The sequence below is a fragment of the Physcomitrium patens genome, chromosome 16 (genome assembly GCF_059467195.1).
Source record: "Physcomitrium patens ecotype Gransden chromosome 16, ASM5946719v1, whole genome shotgun sequence".
Taxonomy (NCBI): Eukaryota; Viridiplantae; Streptophyta; class Bryopsida; order Funariales; family Funariaceae; genus Physcomitrium; species Physcomitrium patens.
In genome coordinates, this window is record NC_143425.1 from 12,257,560 (window position 1) to 12,281,570 (window position 24,011).

Here is a 24,011-nt window from a genome sequence, read left to right on the forward strand (position 1 = left end):
AAAAGTCTAACTAAAAGTACAACACAATGAACTGTGGACACTTGAATATCACTCTCTAAAATGCCACAAATGAATAAATAAATAATATGAATATTAATATTAATAACATTCAAAACTTTATTAATCAGTAAAAAAAGTAAAATTTAAATTAGATAGCTGCAAAACATTTAAGAGTCAAAAAATTAACAAACTATTGAAACAATAGCACTTTAAAAAATATGTGTATCTGATGTGGTGTTTTTTGTAATTTCTCACAAATATTTTTCACAAGATTCAACTATATTAAATAAACAAGTTGCCTACCTTGGTATTCATTCCATCTCGTTTTGGAGGATTCGGTTTTTCTTCTTGTGTCCATATAAATCATAGGCATACTTCCCACAGAGTTTGTATTACCCAAGATCTTTTGAATCTTAGGAGTTCAGTGAGAGTTAAGTAGCAAAAACACCTAGCTTCTTTGCAAAAGCCATGCAGGGTCCCCATTCCCTTGAGAAGATCAATGTGCACAAAAACTTGTACACATTCCAAAACCTGTGAAAGATTGTTTTATTCAAATAGCAAATGCATAAGTGAGCCAAAATATCATGATTAATCTGTACCCCGAGAATTCCCTACTACTCCTTTCTACCATGTTAACATAACGTGTTCCCTACATCTTGGGTTGAACCATACATCCTGCCGGTCAAATAGGAAGTAAATCTAGCTCTAGCTTGTTCCTCAATTTGCATACAGCTAGATACAGCAGTAATTGGGAAGGCCTCATTCAAGTGGCGTTATCTCCATATAAAGAAGCATTCTATGAGGTTTAGTGCAATTCAAAACATTAGGATCAGTCGCGTGCACAGGTGGGTACTCAGACGATAACAATACATGTCTAACATGTTAGATTAAAAGGTTCTCGCACCTTCAGCATGAGTCGCTGAGCACGTTATTCTGTGTGAAAATCAGCGACATCAACAAACTCGAATCATGAATATGGAAATCATAGACAAACAATGTCCAACATCGCCCGTCGGCCGCAAAAGGAAAGTTCGGCACGACGATGACTCACGAGTCACAACTCTTGTGCACTCCCATCCCGATACAGATCTCTCAAATTGAATGGGCTATTCATCTCACACCTCAACTCTCCATGCTTAACACATCATCCAGCCTCTGATTCAATCTCGACTCCGTCATTTCACCATTGACATCCTCTAATCCTCTACTGATAGCCAGATCTCCACGCCCGTTCATACTCGGCACCACAGACCCAGATACTCCTCCTTGCCACCTCCGAATCCTTGAAAACCTCCATGATCAACACCCCCATCCTCGAGGCACATAACATTGTGCACACGCATACCAGATGTCTCCTCCAAAAATCATAACCTCTGCCCTATTTTCAACTCTACTCGTGCTCACCAGTCCCCTACAAACAACACATATTCCGCTCCTCAAAGTCGCTCATTCCGCTTTACCTTTCCGTATGTGCCACATCTGGCGTACGTGGATTCTGCAGATGCATGCGCTTCACGTCTACAACCACTGAACCGCCTCAAGATCGTGCACACAGCAAAGCCGGAGGTAAAAGAAGAAGATACCTTGGCCGAGCAGTCAAGACATGGTCAGATCAGGTCAAACTATAAATAGTTCTCTGATAGGTTCAGGTATATCCACCCGACCACCGCTGACAACAATGACCATTTTAGTGCATCTGCATGGAACAACAAAGTCTCAACACAATGTCCTACATCCCACATTCCAAGTCGAAGGCCACCACAATGCACAGGCAATACCCACGAACGGACTGCTATTCACCATGTACCCTCTCCTCTCTTCCCCTCCCTCCTCTCTTGTCAAAGAAAACCTCACACTTCAACGCTATTCAGCCCATCCCTTTCACAAAAGTCTCGCAAAAAGCTACCGCGCGCATCCTCAAGTCGCCGAACATTCTCACATGCATCTGAAAGACCACATCGTCCATTTACAATAGCAAGGCTTTAGAACATAAAAACGTTCTGTAATTGCAGTACATTTACATAAAATAGTGTCAACATTTGGAATCATAATCGTGGAGTAACAATTGAACTCCTATGCAACACCAACACTTTTCCAGTCAATCCCGTCTTTCGGCTACCAAAATATCCCTCGCAACAGCATATAGGTTCAGCGGCACACTGCTCATGAACCAAATCTGCAGTGCCAACAGTTTCTGGTAATGGCAGTGTAATCTACACATATCATCATCGCCACAAATGACCGCAACGACAAACCCGTGCTTCTCCAACAACGCACGTTATGAAAGCTCAGCTACAAGTTTCTTGCTCCCTTATCAACTGTCGAGACATTCTCGGGCTTTACCTCGAATCCCTGTAATGGCGCACGTAATGTCCTCAAATCGCGCCACATCTCAGTGCAACAAATGACTCAGCAGCCCAAATCAAAACTCCGGCCTCAAATCCCCAACAATCGGCACAAGAACCACCCAGACCAACCACCGCATTGCCAGACTGATCAGAAGGCACCCTACAATTACAGCGGGACGCGCAACCCGGCAGAAAAACAAATCCGCACGTACGCCAACCACATCCTCAACAAGGTTAACAACCACCACGGAAAGATCACCACGAAACCCTGTCTCAGACTTCCATGTCTCTCTGATCCAGACCTCACGGCCAGACAGTGCACTTACTTTGCGGAGGAGCCCCCTCCTCGCAGCTCCTGGTAAGAGGACTGGGACGGCGAAGCAGAGATGGCGTCGGCGTGGCCCGTCTCCTTGACGAGCTCACCGATGCTCCGCTCCAACTCGTCGATGCGCGATCCCATCTCGTCGATCTTGGTAATGATGGACTCGGACATGGTCTGGAAGCGAGTCTGCATCTGGAGCAACAAGTTCTGCACGAAGGCTGTGAGGTCAGCGGTCTTCTGCGAACTGGCATCGGCACCGTCGTGCTGCCCCTGCCCTCCTCCTCCCTGGCCATGCCCGCTGGATTCCATGTCGATGCCCTCCTTCGCTACCTCGCTCGCTGCCTCTCTTCCTTTCCCTTCAGCTTCTCAGATTGATTTGCGACGCAGAACCCTAATGCTCCAAGTGCGGGTGTTTGGCGACGCACTGCCAGCAATTCGGCCAAGGGGAAGGAGCATTCAGACGCTCGAGGCGACGACGCGGTGCTGGTGTTGGTGAAGGACTGATTTTGATGCCAGAGTTGGCCCTTGGGAAGCGCGCCGTCAGATTAGTTCGGTCTCGTCCAGTGCGGGGTGAATGCGTTTGAAAGGATGAAAATCGTCGAGTCTCTGACTCATCCATCTAACCCTTGCTGAGTTGGAACATCCTGGTTTGGGGCCACATAATTTGTTTACGTTATTCTTATTAGGAGCATTAGAGCAAAAAAAAACAAGCCCTGGAGATATATGTTGTGAGAAAAGCCTTTGGAGCCAATCAAGCTCGATGGGAATAAAATGTATGATAATGTCATATGACAAGTTAAAGCTATTTGTTTAGCAATAGAAAGGAATCTATTGAATAAGTTGCAAGAGATGTAGAGGCATCTATGTTTATAGTTTAATTCTATTAAAGGTATCAATACTTGTCAATTTGGTGTAAAAATTTAAATAGAACAATAGAAGTAAACATCACTTGTATCAACATTGCTATTTATTTTCTTCTTGTAATTTTGTTTATTGTGACAAAGTTTATATAGTTGTATAATGTTTTATGTAGTTTGTTTAGTACAACAAAAAATATGTGAGTGTAATTGACTTCTTGTGGTTTTCTCATTGCAACAAAGTATATATGACTATATTAATTATTATTATTATTATTATTATTTGATAAATATAAATTAGGAGTTTCATAAATTTTATAAGGACGTTGCTAAAGAGATTCTTATATCTATATGTAGCCCCTCTGCAAAAATAATATAAAATATAGGTCCAATAAGATTGTTTGTTGATAAATTAATAATTGTAATATACACAAGTCAAATCATATCAAAATTTATTAATCTTTTGTTGATACTGATTTTTTTTTTAAATATCTTAAATTAATCTAATTTATATGATTTATTTTTATCTTAGCATTTCTATGCATTGATTCAAAAGTTATTAATTTATTCCAATGAAAATTATTACAATTGAAGAATTCTTTGAAAAATATTTTAATAAAGATATTAATTATTATAAAATTTAAGAGATAAAAATTTCATAAAGTCTACATTCTCAATTTTTATAAGAAATCTATTCTTAGATCCAAAGTTTTTAATAAGATGTGGTGGAATTCTATCCTTAACTTCATTGTTCTTAAAGTAGAAATTTTGTATCATGAAATATTACCCAAAGTTTAAATAACTGGTTATAGTTAGATTGTTTATAACTAATCATAACCTTTTCAAAGACTTAAAAGTTATTCAAGTGACTCACAAAGATATAATTGGTTCTATTATAGAAGTTTTTTTTTTTTTTTTTTTTTTTTTTTTTTTGTATTTGATTTGGTTTTTTTAATATTTTTGGAATTAAAAAATTAAATTCTAAAATATTAAATATTAGATATAATATAAATTTAGAAAAAATATAAAAATAAATATAAAAAAATAAATATATATACTTGAAAGAAATTAGAATGATTATTGCCAAAATTCAAAAAAAACTAAAGATCCTTGAAACTAAACTAAAAGCAAGAAAAGAATTGAGAAGAATGATGAAGGCCTCACTCTTGCTTCTATATATCTTATCTTACTAAGAGCTATATGATGATGCTCTATAGAACCTCCAATACATGTTCAACTTATATGACATGTGTGTAACTTATAAAAGAAGTTTTTTGTATGTGTGCCACATGGTTAGCTTGTACCTTAAGCTACCAACACATACAATTCATGGCTAAGTTTTTGATTGAGTTTCTAACATATCAATCAACTATAAATATATATAAAATCAAAGCTATATCTACAATGCTTCTAAAAAGCTTTTCTAAAAAATATTATTAAATTTATCTACTTTACTTATTTCTATCTTTTTATTTATTTAAGTAATTATTATAATAAATATGTATGTTTGTAGCATTACTTTCTTTTTTAGAGATGAATTCTACAAAAAGTAACAATCACATGTTAAAAAAATCTAAGATATATCAAATTATATTTGCCATATATTTTGATCTTTGTTCTTTTTGAAGGATTCTTCACATCTTAGTATAGGACACTATTGATGGCTTAATGGACCTATTAACTTCATCTAGACAAAATATTTATAACACCATTAAAAGATATTCATACATCCAATAAAATCACCAAATATTGGGAGTCCCTTCCAAGGTTGTGATACCAAAAGCATTATAGCTTGCCATCTATTAAAAAAAAAACATATTATTTTTGAAGATCTTGATTTTCATTAAGTTATTAGGATAGAGAGAGTTTGCCTCAAGAAAGTATTAGGCTCCTGGCTACCACTAATTTTTCAATCAAGTCTTAATATAAGAAAAATCAAGTTTATATATATATAACACTTTTTAGGAGCAATTATACTAAATATATAAGTCTTAAGTTCCCAAAAATACCCAAAATATGATAAAATTCTAAATCCTTATATATCCTTATGGGATATTATTTCCCAAACTTCAACAACTCATATCTTCCAATCAAACTATTCAAACATATTCAAATTTTACATGAGATACTAATATATTCTTATTAACTTTTACAATAAATTTCAACTACAAATTTATTACGGATCTTGAGATATCTTGAAAATCCTAATAATTGCTTTAAACCCTTGACTTTATACACCTACATGTAATTTTCTTCATATCTCACAAAATATAAGTTTAAATACCACGAAATTTGTATGTATAGCTTTTTAACACAAAATATTACATTCTTCAAAAAATTTGATCCAAAAATTTGTCTGAAAACTCAAGTTTTGGCTCCAACCATTACTATAAATGAAACCATTTACTTATTGCCTTTGATTTGAAAGTGCCGCCTTCAACTCCCTATAACTCCTTCATATAAACTCTAAAAGCAATAAATCCTTCATAAAAAATGTAGAACTTAAAATTTCCATTCTAGCAACATCTTTCGATCTTCAAAAGCTACTATATAACTCCTTATATACTCAAAAGAATAATAGTATGTCTTAAATTAACACCTTAACTTCAAATGGCTATAACTTCTTCATTCTAATTCCAAATCCTCTAATTTTTGTACACAAATTATAACCTAAATCCTAAAATTTTTAATCCTTGCTTCTAATTTCGAAATATCTTCTTGGAAGTTGCCAAAATCCTTGTTAAGTCACGGGCAACCTCATTAAAGTCCATTGGACATAGTATTTGACCAATACAAATGAAGTTCTCTATGCCTTGCCTTCATCTGACCATGTCTTACTTTCATTCCTTTCAATTAGCCTCCTATTAGTTTAGATTTTCATCTTTAGGCTTCCACCTTCTCTCAAGGCTTCATACTAAACATTTAGGTCCTATATTTTTTTTAATGCCAAAATCAAAACAAATAAAAAAAACAAAGTAAAGTTTCTTATACCAACTCCTTTTAATTTAATATACTAACTACTCTAATACACATCTAGATTTATTTACATATAATATGTTTTAAAAAATTTTCACATGTTATAAGCATTTATAATATAACAACATTATCTTGAAGGTTGTGACAATTACAATGGCTTATTTAATAACTCAAAAAATAATAGTTTTTTAGATAAATATGATGGTTATTGATTCTCTATCTTATTAGCAATGCCATATTATGTATATTCTTGCTTAAAAATGCAATGGGCATCTAGTTGTAGAAGGTAAGTAACAATGCAATAAAAATTCTATTAAGTCTAATAGAGCCTTAAATAAACTTCAAGTAATCCCTAATAATGTAATCAAAATTTAAAAGTCCCAAAAAAAAGACAAATAATCTTTTAGAAATATTAAAAATAAAAATATTAATTAAATCTTAAACAAATTCAAGGTCAAATCCTAATATAACTTTAATGAATCCCTACATCCTAGACATATCCTAGACAAGTTTTTAAATCAAATTCTAATCAAATCTTAGATCTTAAATAAGTTCTTAACAAATCCTATAGCAAAATAGAACCTCAATAACTAATAATCAAGCTATTGATATCAACTCAAAATATGCACACTTCTTAATATCTTAGTTAAAAATAAGCACAAGAAAGATGAAATCAATCACACTTACCAATTGAGAGAAATACAATATAATCCAATTGGATATTAGGTGGCCTCTTATTGTCACGAACATACACATATAAGTTAATAATTACTTATATAAATAGGTAGAAGTAAATAGAAGTAGGTAAAAGTAAGTTAATTCTATAATATCTTCTAAAATAGCTTCTCATAAGCTTCATAGATGCTACTTTGGCTTTATAGGTGTCCATTATTGATTTTTAGATTAAAAATTTTGTCAACAAGTTAAACATGTACCACAAATATTGATAGCTTAAAGAACAAGTTGATTATGTCGCCTACACGTAAAAAACTTGCATTGTAAGCTAAGGCATGTATCTTGAAAAGTCAACACATATTAGAAGTCCTATAGAATATTGCCATGTAGCTCCTACTTAGATAGTATATATAGAAGCAAGAGTAAAGCCCTCTTCACTCTTGTCAACTTCTTTTTTTCTTTTAGTTTAGTTTCAAGAATCTCAAGTTTTCTTATCTTTTGACAATAAGCCATTCTAGTTTCTTTTTAATATATGTGCTTCTTTATTTCTATTTTGTCACTCTCTCTTTAACACATAATTCATTGATTTATGCATCATATTCTAATTCATATCCTTGATAGATTGGCAAGAGTATAGTTACAATATCAGGGTTTTGTCTATTTTTTTATTAAGATTGGATTACTCCTTTCTCATGATAAGACATAAGCCTATTAGAAGTTACGGATTACCCTCTTCTAAATTGATATTGTCCTTAGTATTTTTTTTGTCCTCAAGTCATTTCTTCTACTTATCTTGAGCGGTATTAGATATTTTTTTAAGTATTATTATGGTGCACCTTGTTGAAATGAAGAGTGCAATGGCACAAATCCAAGAACAATTGAGGGAATTAATACTTGCGATGCATCAACTTAGCTTACTACCACAAGGATCAATAAAAATGGCAAGAAGTGAGAATATAGGAATGATTAGAGCTACTTCAACATTTGTACCAAATCATGTTCCTCTATCCATGGTGGAACATCCTTCAAGTCTTAGAGAACCAAGAATTGCCATGCCCAAGAAGTTTGATGGTATAAGTTCCAAATTTTAACGATTTATCAATCAAGTATAACTTGTGATTGAACTTCAAGCTCAAAGCTATCCAATTTCAGGATTACAAATTAGAATCATAAATACACTTCTTTCAAGTTCAATACTATTGTGGATTTTATCTTTTCTTGAATGACAAGATCTAATATTGCATAATTTGGAGGTATTTTTGGTAGAATTTTGGTCCATATATAGAGAACATGACGCAACTCATGTTGCAAATAATAAGATCCATATTTTACAATAGAGCAATCGATCTATAATATTATATACTTCATAATTTTGACAACTTGAAACTAATACTAAGTGAGATGATGTTGAAGTTTTTAGCTAATTTTTCTATAGATTACAATATGATGTAAAAAAATTGATGCTCAACTTATTTGATCCTCAAACATTAAGTCAAACAATTGATTTTTCTTACAAATGCAACAATTAACTTTTTGAATTTTAATTTAAGAGTCGCTCAAGTAGGCCTCAACATTACTATAATTCAATAGCAATACCAATATCTCTTCAAGACATACATTCTGAAGTAGAGGATATACAAATTGATATGATATGTTTTAAACTACTTACTGAGCAAGAAAAGAATCATTGTTATTAAGAAGGATTTTTCTTATATTGTAGAGAACCTAAATATATTATTCAATACTGTTCAAAGAAGTGATAGAGCTACAAAATCAAGATCACAACTATCAAAGAAAATAATGTGTTGAAAAAAAAATTCGTCCAACTATAATAGAAACCATGCGGTTGAAATCTTATACAATTTCTAATAAAGGTCCTATCTTCTCCCAGAACCATCTTCTTATTTTATAATAGATGTGTATTTAGGACCTAATAATTATAAAGCCTCTGCCTTGATAGATTCCAAAACCTCAACTTGTTTCTTAGACATAGAATTTATTGAAGAAAAGAAGTCTAAAAGCTACAAATACTTAGTATCAGCAAGGATTGTAGTCTAAGAGAAGTGTGGAGAAAGATGATTCTTACTTCTAATACTCTTTACTTATAGGTGATGGTTTCCTCATCAACGAGGGAACTTCCATTCTTATGATATTACACCCATTTCTACCTCATCCAACTAAATCCTTAATGCCACCACAATAACTTACTTTAACTCTTTGTTATCTTTTTATTATTAACAATATACTATGCTTAATCTCTATGTGGTTGTAACTAATCAAGTACTTGCTGATCTTCAATACTCCCACTTTGCTAATAGTCAAATGGCTTTTAATCCTAATTTCTTAATCAAATCATGATGTCTATCCTTCACTAATGCCTTTGTAAGCACATCAGCAAGTATGTCATTTGTAGCACAATACTTCATACCTATTAACCATCTTCAATCTTCTCTCATATGAAATAATGTTGAACATCAATATGCTTGGTCCTTGAGTGATGTTTTGGATTCTTGGCAATTCTCATATACCATTGTCTATAAAAGATTGGTACTCTTCTTCCATAGTCTTCTCCCACTTGATTGCATCTTCACATTTCATACCATTACACGAAGATAATGGATTAGCAAGAAGAACAACATTTACATGTTCTTTACTTTGAGGAAGGATGTGATCCTTCCACCATTCGCTACGTTGCCTTCTTTCTTTCAAAAGATATTTCCTTTCACCTGTAGAAGAACATTCACCTTCTTGCATTCCTTATTCTTTTCCAACTCTTAAATCTTGTCATTTTTTACTCAATGGTTGGTACTCTTCATCATTATCATCATCCCAATCTTCAACATCTTCATTTCTTTCATTGCTGGTCCTAGCAATTGTAAGAGCCTTCATCTTTTCAACCTTCTTTGGCTTTTCATCTTCATCATCTTCATTGTCTTCATCTTCGTATTTTTTTGCTGAATTCAAAGATGTGTCTATAAACACACTATTACTCCTACTTGGACACATCTCCAAGTGCTCACAAGCACTCTTGTACTCCAAAAACTCAACATCACGACTTTTGATGATCTTCTTGGTTTCCAAGCACATTAGCCTATATGCCTTAGTACCTTCACAATAAGCAAGAAACATAAACTTTGTACCTTTTGCATGAAGTTTGGACCTCATACAATCTGATGTTTTTGCATATGCAATGCAACCAAAGGTCCTCATATGAGAAATGCAAGGTTGTCTCCCACTCCAAGCTTCTTATGGTGTCATTGATGCAAGTGCACTTGTTGGACACCTATTTCTTGTATACACTACATTCACCACAGCTTCCATCCAAAACTCATAGCCAAGGTTTTGAGCATGAAGCATGCTCCTTGCCATCTCTACAATGGTTCGATTTGTCCTTTCAGCAACACCATTTTGTTGTAGAATGTATGGAGTTGTGGTTTGTCTAGCAATTCCTTCATTTTTCAAATAAACATTAAATTACTTAGACATATACTCACCTCCATTGTCCGTATGCAACACTTTGATCTTGCATTCACTTTGGTTCTCAACAAGTGCTTTAAACTCTTTAAACCTCCAAAAGCATTCACTCTTGGTTTTAAGAATATAGATTCAAATCTTTCTTGAATAATCATCAATGAAAGTAAGAAAATACCTTGATCCTCCAATACTTGTGTTCTTTATAGGTCCACATACATCAAAATAGACAATCTCCAACAATTTGGTAGTACGTGTTGCTACACTCTTTGGAAATGAGGCCCTTTGTTGTTTGGCTTGTATGCATCCTTCACATACAAGTTGTTTTACATTATGGCTTGTATTGCCAAGATCTAAGCCAGTTACCATGGTCTTGAGCTCTCTCATGCTCTTTACATTCAAATGGCCAAGGTGACGATGCTATATATTCAACTTGTCTTGGTTTGATGTAAACTCAGTAAATACGGCTACCTCCACTCCATTCACCTTCTTACAAATGAGGTAGTACAAATTTCCTTCTTTTAAGCCTTTGAAGACCTTGTGTCCACTCAATGTTCTTACAAAATATCCATTCTTGTCAAATTGAACTTTAAAAGCTTTTAGTACAAGTTTACTCATCAAAAGTAGGTTTTGCTTCATCTCAAGTATATGAAGGACGTTTTTGAATATGATCCTATTGTTTGTCCATTCACAACCACCTCCACCATAATAGAGCCAGTTCCAATGGCTTCACATGTACCACTATTTGCCAACACCACGTTTGATACTGGAATAGCCTCATAAGTGTCAAATGAATATTTATAAGGTGTCATATGCTTGGAACAACCTGAATCTACAATCTATCTTGACATGGCAGCCATAGAAGTTCCATTTTTTGCCGTGAATGCATAATTTTATCCTCCAAACTCATCTTGCATACTATTTGCATTCTCCTTCTTCATCTTTTTGTCTTTTTAGCAATTTCGAGCAAAATGGCCTACTTTGCCACAAATGAAGCAAGACTTGACATTACCTTGTTGATTTGAATAGTTGTCCTTACCTTGACATGAGTAGAGTGTTGAATCTGTACTTTGAGGCTTTTTTTTTTCTTCTTGGTTATTTCATGGGCAAGTCTTGCCATCACATAATCCATTGTAAGCTCTTTTAGCTTGATGGATTCCAATGCCACAATAAGGTAGTTGTAGGATTCGGAAAGGCTCATTAACAAGGTCATGATAATATCACTTTCTTCTAAAGGCTTGTCAATAATTGCTAGTTGATTTGCAAGAGCCTTTACCTTATTAACATGAGCCATGAGGTCTTCACCTTCTTCCATTTTGCAAGTAAAGAACTTCATCTTTGTATAGATGATGTTGGATAAGTTTTTGCTCTCATAGATGTTGCAAAGAATCTTCCATGCTTCCGCTGGTCCTTTATAAGAGATAATGTGGGAGAAGTTGGCTTTATCCACATTGGTTGCAATCAATCCAAAAGCCTTCTTTTCATGACATTTGAACTTATTCTTCTCCTTCATATCAGTAGCTTTACTTTGAGCCTCTTCACTTTCATCTACAATATTCCAAAGATCCAAAGACGCCAACAAAAGCTCCATTTTTACCTTCTAATGGTAGAAATTCTCACCTCTAAACTTCTCAATAACTCTCAATCCTTCACCCTCACTTGAAGCCATGTCTAAAGAAGAGTTGTATCAAAAAAATTATAAGAAGAAGTCCTAATGCTCTCAAAAATTAGCAAGAAGATTTTGTTGCCTTAGAATCCCAAAATCCTTCTATGTGAACAAACTAGTATTTTAACTCTCAAAAATTCTCTCAACTTTACTTCCAAAACTTGTCACAAGTTTGATGACTTATCTAAGTGTCTCAAATCTGATTTGCCACTCTAATATCTTTCTTATGCTCACAAATCACCTCTATAGACTATAAGAGGCCTTTTAAGCATAATCAGCAACTTTAGGACATGAAATCATAAAGTTAGATTACCAAGGATCTATCTCAGCAAAAGCACAATACAAACTTTTTCTATAAGTGAAAAACAAGACACTAACACCAAAATGCTCTTAACCACAAGTAAGAACAAACCATGATCTAGATCTGAATCTGAAAGTTAGGTTCTTCCAAAGCCTAACATCAGCAACAACAATTTGATCTACTCCACACTTACAAAACAACTTCAAAAAACTTCAAAAATTACTCAAGCAAATGTGAGTGGGTCCATAACCTATTGAAGAAAAGAAGTCTAAAAGCTACAAATACTTAGTATCAAAAAGGATTGTAGTCTAAGAGAAGTGTGGAGAAAGATGATTCTTACTTCCAACACTCTTTACTTATAGGTGATGGTTTCCTCACCAATGAGGCAACTTCCATTCTTATGATATTACATCCATTTCTACCTCATCCAACTAAATCCTTGATGCCACCACAATAACTTAGTTTAACTCTTTGCTACTTTTTTACTATTAGCAACATACTATGCTTAATCTCTATGTGGTTGTAACTAAGCAAGTATTTGCTGATCTTCAATAGAATTTGTTAAAAGTCATAAAGAACCATTAGTACAAAAAACTAAACCTGTTCATATAGAAATCATAGATGGTCATCCGTTATCTTCTAGAGATATTACTCATGAAATACTTTCTATAGATGTAACAATAAATGGTCATAGTAGTTGCATAATCTTTAATATAATTAGATCTCTTTTTAATCTAGTCATTTTAAGTTCATTCTGATTAAAAAAATATAATTCTTATATAGATTGGATTTCTCATCCTTTCAACTTATCTAAAAATATAACTGAGAGTGAAATTAATCTAGTAGAAAGTCATAAGTCTAGCACAATAAAACATGTGTTTGTAGATGCGAGAGCTTTCTTGTATAGTACAAAAGAAGGATCACCTTGTGTCATATATACCACACCTATTTCTTATGATGTAAAGACTTCAAGTGGCATTCTAAGCCAATATCAAGAATTTCAAGTTGTATTTGAGAAGAAGAATGTGAATACTCTTTCAAAATATTGTCCCTATAACTGCTCAATTGACCTTCAAGAAGAAGCACAATTGCAATATGGATCAATCTATAGTTAATTATAAAATGAATTGGCTGAATTCAAGGAATATATTGAAGAGAATCTAGTCAAGAATTTCATATGCCATTCCAAATCACCAGTACGAGCTGTAAGTGTATTTGTAAAGAAAAAAGATGGATCATTGCAAATGTGTGTTGATTATTAAGGACTCAACAAGATCACCATGAAGAATAGGCATCTTCTACCTTTGACATCTGGACTTCTTAATCAATTGAATCAAGCTAAGATCTATACAAAAATAGAGCTACAGGGAGCATATAATCTAGTATGTATTTAAAAAGGAGATGAATTGAAGACTACATTTTGAACTAGGTATGGATATTTTGAATACAACATCATGTGTTTTGTACTTACAAATGCACCGCCAACTTTTTAACATCTAATGAATGATTTTTTTTGAGAATTTTTGGACGACTTTGTTGTCTATTATTTAGATGACATCTTGATCTATTCTAAGAATACAAATAAACATAAAATTTATCTTTGTCATATATTACAAAAATTAGGAGATGTAGGACTTTATGCCAAAATAAAAAAGTGTGTATTCCATACTACTCAAGTCAACTTTTTAGGATATATCATTTCAAATGATGGACTTATCATGGATCCTAAGAAAGTTCAAACTATTATGGAGTGCAAGATTCTAAAAATAGTAAGAGATGTTCAATACTTTTTGGGCTTTGTCAACTATTATCGGATCTTCATCAAAGACTTTTCTTGAGTTGCAACCCCACTTACATGTTTGACTTGCAAAAAAAAACTTGAGTGGAACAAAGAAGCTGGAGCATCTTTTGAAGTTTTGAAATTAGCCTTTATTTTTGCACCAATCTTGTATCGTGTTAACTTCTCTAAGATATTTTTTTAGAAACAGATGCATTAGACTTTGTTTTGGGTGTTATGTTATAAAAAATGGGAACAGATGATAAACTTCACATAATAGCTTTTTATTCCAAAAAATTTTCAAGAGTCGAGATTAACTATGAAATCTATGATAAAAAGCTTCATACAATCGTGGATTCATTTTAAGAAGAGTGTTGTTGTGATGTAACATGACTAATAAGTAAAAGAGTATAGAAGTTATTGTAATGAAGGAGATCTTAGTTCAAAGTATTAGAACAAATTATCTTAGAAATATAATTAATAGTCAAAAGGATAGTAAAACAAAAAGGCATCAATGCTACTTTTTAGAAAGGTGACTTCTACTTACTTTATAGGACCATATGTAATGCAAAACAAAGTAGATTGGAAAATTAAATATTATAGACATCTTTGGAAGGAAGTTAAGAGTAAATTCTAACAAAATTTACTTAGAAAAACTAGATATTGATACCTAAAGAAGGCCGGTTATGAACTAGGGTCGAAATCAGACCATGAGATACAAAACCGAGTCCCGACAATGACTTCAGGGTTCTTTTGTAGATCGGAGAGTGATGTTTGATAGCAAACTAAATAAGATTTCTATTAGCATTGGTTTTGGATGATTTAGAGTTGTTATGACTTTGTAAGAGCTTTATAAAGTCAAGATTATTTTTGGATGACTTGAGATTTGTGAAATAAAATAGAGTTGTTGTTTCTAGTAATTTCAAGAGTTTTGTTATAGATCTATATATGAAATTTTGTTAATTAATGGTCATAGTTGTGATTAATATGATTTGTAAATCTTAGCTCAATCTAACAATTTAAATGAGGATTATTGAGGTTTAAGTGGATCAAGGTCTCAAAAAGTAGAATTTTAGGTCTAATGAGGTTTTTAAGATTTCTTATAATATACTAGTTGGATTGGAGTGAAATTTATGTGAAAAGATATTAGACTTGTTTTTCTATATGTATGTGAATTTTGAGTTTAATTGAATGATGAAAGCAAGAGATATTGGCTCTAAGAGATTGGCATCAAGGTTGAAGAAGGAGGCTAGCCAATACTTGAGCATGTTTTTGAGGTTATTTTCTATTTGGTAATTTTGTTCCTTTTCAAATTTTTTGTACTTTTTTCCAACATAATTTTTAAGAAATTTATAAAATTTGAATTATGATCGACGGTTCATTCATTAGTTATTGAGGTTTGAATCTCTTGTGGAAATTTCTAGGGTTTGGTTAAGATTTAGTTTAGGGTTTTAGAGTTGTTTAGAATTTTATTTAGGATTTGATTAGGATTTGGTTTAGGATTTAGAGTTTGATTAGGATTTTATTTAGGATTTAGGATTTGATTTAGGATTTGATTTAGGATTTAGTTTAGGATTTAGAATTTGGTTAAGGTTTCATTTAGGATTTAGGTTTTAGTTTAGGATTTAGAGTTTGATTAGGATTTGGTTAAAAGTTTGGTTAGGATTTGATTAAGGATTAGGATTTGATTTAGGATTAGGATTTGATTTAGGATTCAAGGTTTGATTTAGGATTTAGAATTTGATTAGAGTTTACTTTAGGATTTAGAGTTTGATTAAGATTTTATATAGTATTTAGGATTTGGTTTAGAGTTTGGTTTAGGATTTAGGATTTTATTAAGATTTATTTAGGATTTAAGATTTAATTAGTTTTGGCATAAAGTTTGAATGAAGTCCAATAGGATTTTAACTTGGATTAAATTAAGATTGAATTGAGATATATTTGAGATGTATTTATAATTATTCTAATATTTCTTTAAAATTTCTTATTATTTCTTTGAAATTTCTTTGAGGTTTCTTTAAATTTGATTAAAGCTTGCTTAGTATTATTATGGTCTACTTAGAGTTTAGTTAGTATTCTATTATAGTTAGGATTTTGTTGTTACAAATTCCATTCTACCTTCCACAGCCAGGTGCCCGAAGCATTCTCTAGCTAAACTTCACATATTATGATAGCGTCATTATCTAGAAGGCGCTTTCAATGCAATCACCATGTATACAGACCATAAGAATCTTGAATACTTCATGTTAGTACATATTTTGAATCATTCCCAAACCATTGGAGGATATTTTTATTAAGATTTGATTTCAAGATTACATATCAATCCAAAAAATAACAAGATTTGTTAAACATCCTTTCTAAATATTCTTATCTTGTACCAAAAGAAGGAGATTTATCTTTTGATCAACAAGGAATGATTTTCTTGAAACTAGAGTATTTTTATCTTTGATTAATAAAATCAATATTGTTTGTTGATTCAATTCTTGTGAAATAAATCCAATTAAGTATGACTTCTAATCCTGTTCTTCACAATATTAAGAATCCTTCTTCTAAGTTCCAAAATACCTCTAAGATTGAGTTCAAAAACAACCTACTCTATTTTGAAGGTTGATTATATGTTCCAAAAGAAAAAGTATATTTATGTATTCTTTAAGTATGTCATGACTTTTGTGAAGCATGACATTTTAGATACAATAAGACTTTGGAGCTTATATTTAGAGATTTTTAGAGGCCACAAATGTGAAAGGGTATAAAAGACTTTGTTCAATCATGCAACATTTGTTCAAGATCAAAAACTCCTCGTCATTGAATTTATAGACTTTTTCAACCATTATCCATTCCAAAACAACCATGGTCTTTTGTTTTTATGGATTTCATCACGGATCTTCTAATCTCAAATTCTTATGACTCTATATTTGTGATAGTAGATCATTTTACTAAGATGGCACATTTTGTACTATGTATAAAATTTATCACAAATGAAGAAACAACTAAATTTTTTCTTGACAATACCTATTGCTATCATAGATTATTCAAAGATATCATATCAGATAGAAGAATTCAATTTCTATTAAGATTTTGGTGAATTCTTTTCAAGATTCTAAAAGTAGTTATAAAATTATCTTTGGCATTCCATCTTCAAATTGATGGACAAATCGAGCATGTTAATCAAGTTTTGGAGCAGTATTTAAGATGTACCATCAATTACCAACAAGATGATTAGACAACTGTTTTGCCATTGGTAGAATTTGCTTATAATTATATAGTACATTTTTCTACAAAAAAATTACCTTTCTTTGCCAATTATGGTTATCATCCACAACTTGATACTTTTGACTTTTCAAAAGCTGATAATCTTGTGGTGGAAGATTTGACAAATCTTTTGTTAAAGTTACATGCAACGATGAAGGCACAGTTAAAAAAAGCTCAAGAACATCAAAAGATCAATGTGGATGTCTATCAAAAGGAACAACCATTATTTCACATAGATGACAAGATATGGTTACTTTGTCACAATATCAAGACTACTCATCCTTATGAGAAGTTGGACTAACATAGGCTTTCATCATTTCCTATTTTTGTATAAATCAATCTAGTTGCATATGGTTTACACCTATTAGAGTCAATGAAAATCCATCTATTATTCCACATATCTCTTCTTGAACCATACCAAATAATGGATATTTGAAGAAGAAGATAATTGCCACCTCCTCCTATAGAAGTAGACAATAATGAAGAATTTGAAATAAAAGAAGTCTTAGAGTCAAGGCGGCACCAAAATAAGTTAGAATATCTTGTTCATTGGCACAAATATAATATTAGTGAATGCACATGAGAGCCAACAAAGAATCTTGCAAATACAGCAAAGAAAGTGGAGGCTTTTCATTGACGACATGTATTAAAATGAATTTGAAGATCTTTTCTATAAAAAAAAATAAGATCTAAACAAGATAACATTCTACTTTCAATCCTTGTTTGTAGCTTCTTTGTATTTGTGATGTTGAGGAGATAGAAAACTAACAACCAGCGGATTCAACTAAAGAGCCTTCATTTGCTAACTTGTCAAATAAGACATTACAATTGTCACAACCTTCAAGATGATGCAATCAAGATGAAGATCTTCAAGAATGACATGTTTTTTTTCAAATAAATGGTAAGATATAATGCATTTGATATCATAACCTTGGAAGAGATTTCCAATGTTTGATAATTTTATTAGAGGTAGGAGCAATTCCTGATGGTGTTTCAAATATTTTATTTGAAGGAAGGTATGAAGGCCTCAACAATGCCCAAATAATAAGGTGGTCTTCTCGCTTTGATATGGGATACTATTGATGGTTGAAAGGCCCTATCAACCATCTTTGAAGAAAACAAAGATCTAAATATGTGGTAAATATAATTCATTGCATCATAGATTTTTTTTAACATATGATGATCACTCTTCATGGAACTTTTTCCTAGAAGGGAGGGGGGTAATGTCACGGACAAACACATGTAAGCTAATAATTACGGGTATAAATAAGTAGAAGTAGATAGATGTAAGTAAAAGGAAGTTAATTCTATAATATCTTCTAAAGAAGCTTCTTAAAAGCTTTATAGATGTTGGTTTGACTTTATAGGTATTCATTGTTGAATTTTAGGTTAAAAACTTGGTCAACAAGTTAATTATGTACCATATAAGTTGATAGCTTGAATAGCAAGCTAACTATATAGCCCATATGTAGAAAACTTGCATTATAAGCTAAAGCATGTGTCTTGCAAAGTCAATACATATTAGAGGTCCTATAGAATATTGCCATATAGCTCCCAATTAGATAATATATATAGAAGCAAGACTAAAGCCCTCTTCATTCTTATCAATTCCTTTGTTTTTTCTAGTCTAGTTTCAAGAATTTCAAGTTTTCTTATCTTTTGGTAATATGCAATTCCAATTTCTTTTTAATATAATTATTTCTTTATATCTATTTTGTCACTTTTTCTTTGATATGGATTTCATTGGTTTATGCATCATCTTCTAGTTTATTTCCTTCATACCTAATCTAATTTGAATGCTAAACTTCTAGTGCCAATATCTCTTTCTTGAATTATTAAATTATTCTCAAATTTTACGTAAAATGTTGAAAATTGAGTTTAGTATTTATATAAAAATAATTCACTTCAATTCAATCGATAGATTGTTAAAGACCTTAGAAATACTTACTAACCCTCAAATTCTATTTTTTGAGATATTAATCCATAAAGACCTTTATACACTTCAACCTAAACATTTGATTGACCTGAAAATTTGTACACATATTTACAACTAGCATACCAATTCATTGCCTAGAATTCACTCATATACACCATAGAACTCAAAAAAACCTTCAAATTTGTAGTCATATTTTTATTTTTCAAAATCTAAACCAACTAAAAATATTATTAATTTTGAAAATTCTTCAAAATCTCAATATTAATTAAAATGATATGAAACTAATGCTCAAAAATCTTTCTTCAAGTTTGTTCTCAAATCTTACTCTTCAATCTACGAAAAAAGTCTGAAGTCACCATAGGTGCACAATTTTATGCTTGTAGATCTGATTTTGATCCAAGTTGGCAGTTGGTCTTGTCTGAATATCAATCCTTGGCTTTTTGAGGCAAATTTTTCTAAAATCTATGCTTAATTATATTTAAATTGATAAATAAATCAAATAGGTGTATCAAGTTTCATAGTAATATTTGAAGTATACCATCCACTACTATCAAAATGATTAAATAATTATTTTTTATTAATAAAATTTATTTATAATAATATAATATATTATTTTATTTAATAAATATCTTTTGGGCTAATTGTAGTAATTATTTCTAATTCAATAGTTTTGATTTTTAAAAATTTGATAATCTTGTAGCAAAAGATTTTAAAAATTATTTATTAGAGCTATATATAATAATGAAGATACAATTAAAAGAGACTTAAGAACAACAAAAGTTTAATGTAGATGTCAATCAGAAGAAAAAACCTCAATTCTATATTAGTTAAAAAATATAGTTACTTTGTTGTAATATTAAGACTAGCTGTCTTTGTGAGAAGTTAGATTACTATAAACCTAAACTATTTTTTATCTATTAATAAATTAATGAAGTTGCATATTAATTATACCTACTATAGTTTATAATTTAAGTATAATTTAAGTATAATTTAAATATAATTAAGAGTAGATTTTAGCAAAGGTAGTCTATTTTTAACTAATCTTGATAAAAACATGCTCTAATGGGCTTTGCAACTATTTAATATATATATTGATATGAAATATTTAAGATTCATATAATTTATATAAAAAATCACTATACTTGAAGCACCTTCTAGATAATGGTACCATTCTTAAAATGAATTTATAATTATAAAAAATTATTTATCATGGATTTTATAATTAATTTCAATAATTAAAAATTTTCTTAAATGGAAAGCAACAAGGTGAAGTTTGTCATCTATTCCAATTTTTCACAATATTGCATTTAAAGCAAAGTCGAATGTATCTATTTTGATGAAAAATACCTTAAAAAAGTTAATCCAATATAAAATTGATAAAAAAATAAAAATTTTCTTCAAAGCTTCAAAAGATGCTTCAACTTCTTTGTTCTACTTTATTCAAGATGATAAATTATATTTATTAGAACACTATTTTGAAGTTTTGCATTATTATGGTTTTTATATTTTTTTGAATGAAATAATCTAATATTAAATAATTTGAAAGCCTTTTTAATTAAGTTTTAATCTATACATAGAAAATATAATATAATTTATATTACAACCAATAAGATCTATATTTTGCAATAAAATAATTGATTTATAATATTATATGCTTTATAATTTTGACAACTTATAACTAATATTAAAGTAGGATGATGGTACATTCATTAATCAATTTTTCTACGGATTACAATATAAGATAAAGAAATTAATGTTCAACTTATTTGATTATTAAATATTGAGTCAAATAATTAATTTTGCAATGAATTATGAGAATTCGTTTTTTAATTTTGATTTGAGAGTTGCACAAGTAGGTTTCAATTTTATTACAATTCAATAGCAATACTAATGTCTTTTCATTACATATATTTAATAGTAGATAATATACAAATTGATGCGTTATATTTTAAACCTATTACTAAGAAAAAAAAACTCATTGTTGTTGAAAGATTAAGCTTATATTATAAAAAATCTAAACATATTATTTATTATTATTCAAAAAAGTAATGTAACTACAAAATAGAGAATATGATTGTTAAAAAAGATAATATGTCAATAAATAAGTTTTCTAATTATAATAAGAATTATGTAATTAGAATCTTATACAACGCCTAATAAAAGTCTTATTCCCTCTTCATGTTACAATAAAATGACTACCTTGTATTATTTATGCTACACCCATTTCTAATGGTAGACAACCTTCAAGTGGTATTCCAAATCAATATAAATATTATCAAGATATTTTTAAATAAAATAATATAAAGTATCAACTCTATAATTGCTCAATTGATCCAATCTATAATACATCATAAAATGAATTGGTTGAACTCAAAGAGTATATTAATAAGACATAGATTTAGCTTCTTGTTTAGTTTCATATATAGTGTATCTATGACACCAAAAAAAAAGCTAAATCAAAAAATTTCAACATGAAAGTTAATAAGAACTAGATCAAATTAAATGAATACATGATTAATATTAAGTAGGTTAATTAGAACTCCAAGAGATGTATTGTTGAGATTGAAGATCCCTTCAATCTTAATTCTTATATATTCTAGATGTTAAGAAGCTTTTTAAGAAGTTTTTAAGTTGCTCAAAGATAAAACAATCCTAGAAAGCTTTTCAAACAATTTTTTTTTTTATCTTCTTAGAAATTTTTAGAACCTATTGAAATATTCTAAAAATCTTTTAGAACCATTCAAAACCTAATAGAATATTTTAAGAATACTCTTAGAATCTTCTAATTGGATGTTTGTAGCATCACTTCTTCTTCTAAATCCAAATTCTACAAGAAGCATTAATTTTATATCTGCTTTTTTCAAAATATACGAAGTTGTAGTAGTAGATTCATGGAAAAGTCATCCTAAAATAGGTTTGGATTTTTAAAGATAGCATTAATGAAATGCTTATATTATTTGTAGTACATTAATTAGATTTTTTTTTTATTGATTTCTACATATGCTATTGGAATGAGAAGAATTTATCTTAAAAAAGCGCTCAGCTTTTGGTTGTCACTAATTACTCAATTAAATCTTAAGATAAAAAAAACAAATTTATATATAAAATTATCCTTATAGGAGCAATTATATCAATATGTAAGTCCTAAATACCAAAGATCACCAAAAATATAATAAAAATATTATAAAACCTTATATATCCTTAAGGTGAATTTTTTTCAAACTTCAAGAGCTCATATCTCACGATTGGACACTTTAAATAAATCAAAATTTTACAAAAAGTATTAATATACTTTTAACAACTACCACAAAAAATTTCAATCATAAATTTATTTTATATTTTGAGATATTATCCAAATCTTAATACTAGCTTCAAATCCTTGTTTATAAATATCCATGTGTAATTTTCTTCATATCTAACAAATTAAACATATAAATACCATAATATTCTGATATATAACTTTTTAACCTAGTAATTCATACTTTTAAAAAAATTGAGCTAAAAAGTTGTTTAAAAACTCAAGATATAGCTCTAACTATTACTATCAACAAAAAACTCACTTATTGCCTTTGAATTTCATGTAGTATGTTCAATGCTCTATGATTCCTTTATAAAAACTTTAAATTCAAAAATTCCTTTAAAAAAAATGTAGATCTTAAAATCAACCTTGCAATTACATTTCTTAATCTCTAAAATCTATTGTAAAACTCCTTGTATCTTCAAAAAAATAACAATTTGTCTTAAAAAGACACCTTATCTTCAAATGGCTATAATTTCATCATTCTAATTCCAAATCCTCTATAATTTATACACAAATTGTAGTCCAAATCCTAAACCTTAGAATCTTTTTTTTTAGATTTTTAAATACTTTTTTTGAAGGCACCAAAATCCTTATTATGATCATGGACAATCTATTGGATAAGACCTTCGATCATTAGAAATGAAGATCTTCACTTTTTGTCTTTATCCATCTATACGTTACTTTAATCCATACAAATAAGTTTTTTAGAGGTTTGGATCTTAATCTTTGAGTTCTAATCTGTTTTTTAAAATTTTATATTAAATATTTTAATTTTATATAATTTAAATATTATAATCAACATAGATAATCTTCAAAATATTTTTTTTTACATCATTTCTCTATAAATTAATCTAATAGCCACTCTAATGTATATCAATACTTATAAATATATTATACGTTTTAGTTAATTTTTATATAATATAAATAATTACAATAAAATATTCATCTTCCCTCAAACTTGAACATCTTTTGATATATGCTACGTGCTACTCCTCTTCATCATCTTCAGATTTCTTTGAATCACTCATAGATTCTTCTACTTCATATTCTTAGTCTAAATATTGAAATAGGAATTCTTCAAGGTCTTCTATTTTGAACTATTAAGAAAACAAGTACTTAGAAGACACAA

At 30.4% G+C, this 24,011-nt stretch overlaps 1 protein-coding gene across 3 annotated transcripts; it reads right to left on the reverse strand.

The window, feature by feature from the left end:
- Positions 1 to 529: 529 nt before the first annotated feature.
- Positions 530 to 3,137, reverse strand: LOC112293944 (uncharacterized). Of its 3 annotated transcripts, none has more exons than XM_024543962.3 (2): positions 2,675 to 3,137; positions 530 to 1,696 (listed from the first exon to the last, which is right to left on the reverse strand). In XM_024543962.3, the coding sequence occupies exons 1-2, from the start codon at positions 2,977 to 2,979 to the stop codon at positions 1,618 to 1,620; spliced, it is 384 nt and encodes a 127-aa protein (XP_024399730.1). In that variant the 5' UTR covers positions 2,980 to 3,137; the 3' UTR covers positions 530 to 1,617. The 3 variants fall into 3 exon arrangements, with proteins under 3 accessions (XP_024399730.1, XP_024399732.1, XP_024399731.1); XM_024543964.3 differs by having other exon boundaries at positions 966 to 1,945; XM_024543963.3 differs by lacking the exon at positions 530 to 1,696 and adding an exon at positions 1,982 to 2,352.
- Between the last annotated feature and the right edge of the window lie 20,874 nt (positions 3,138 to 24,011).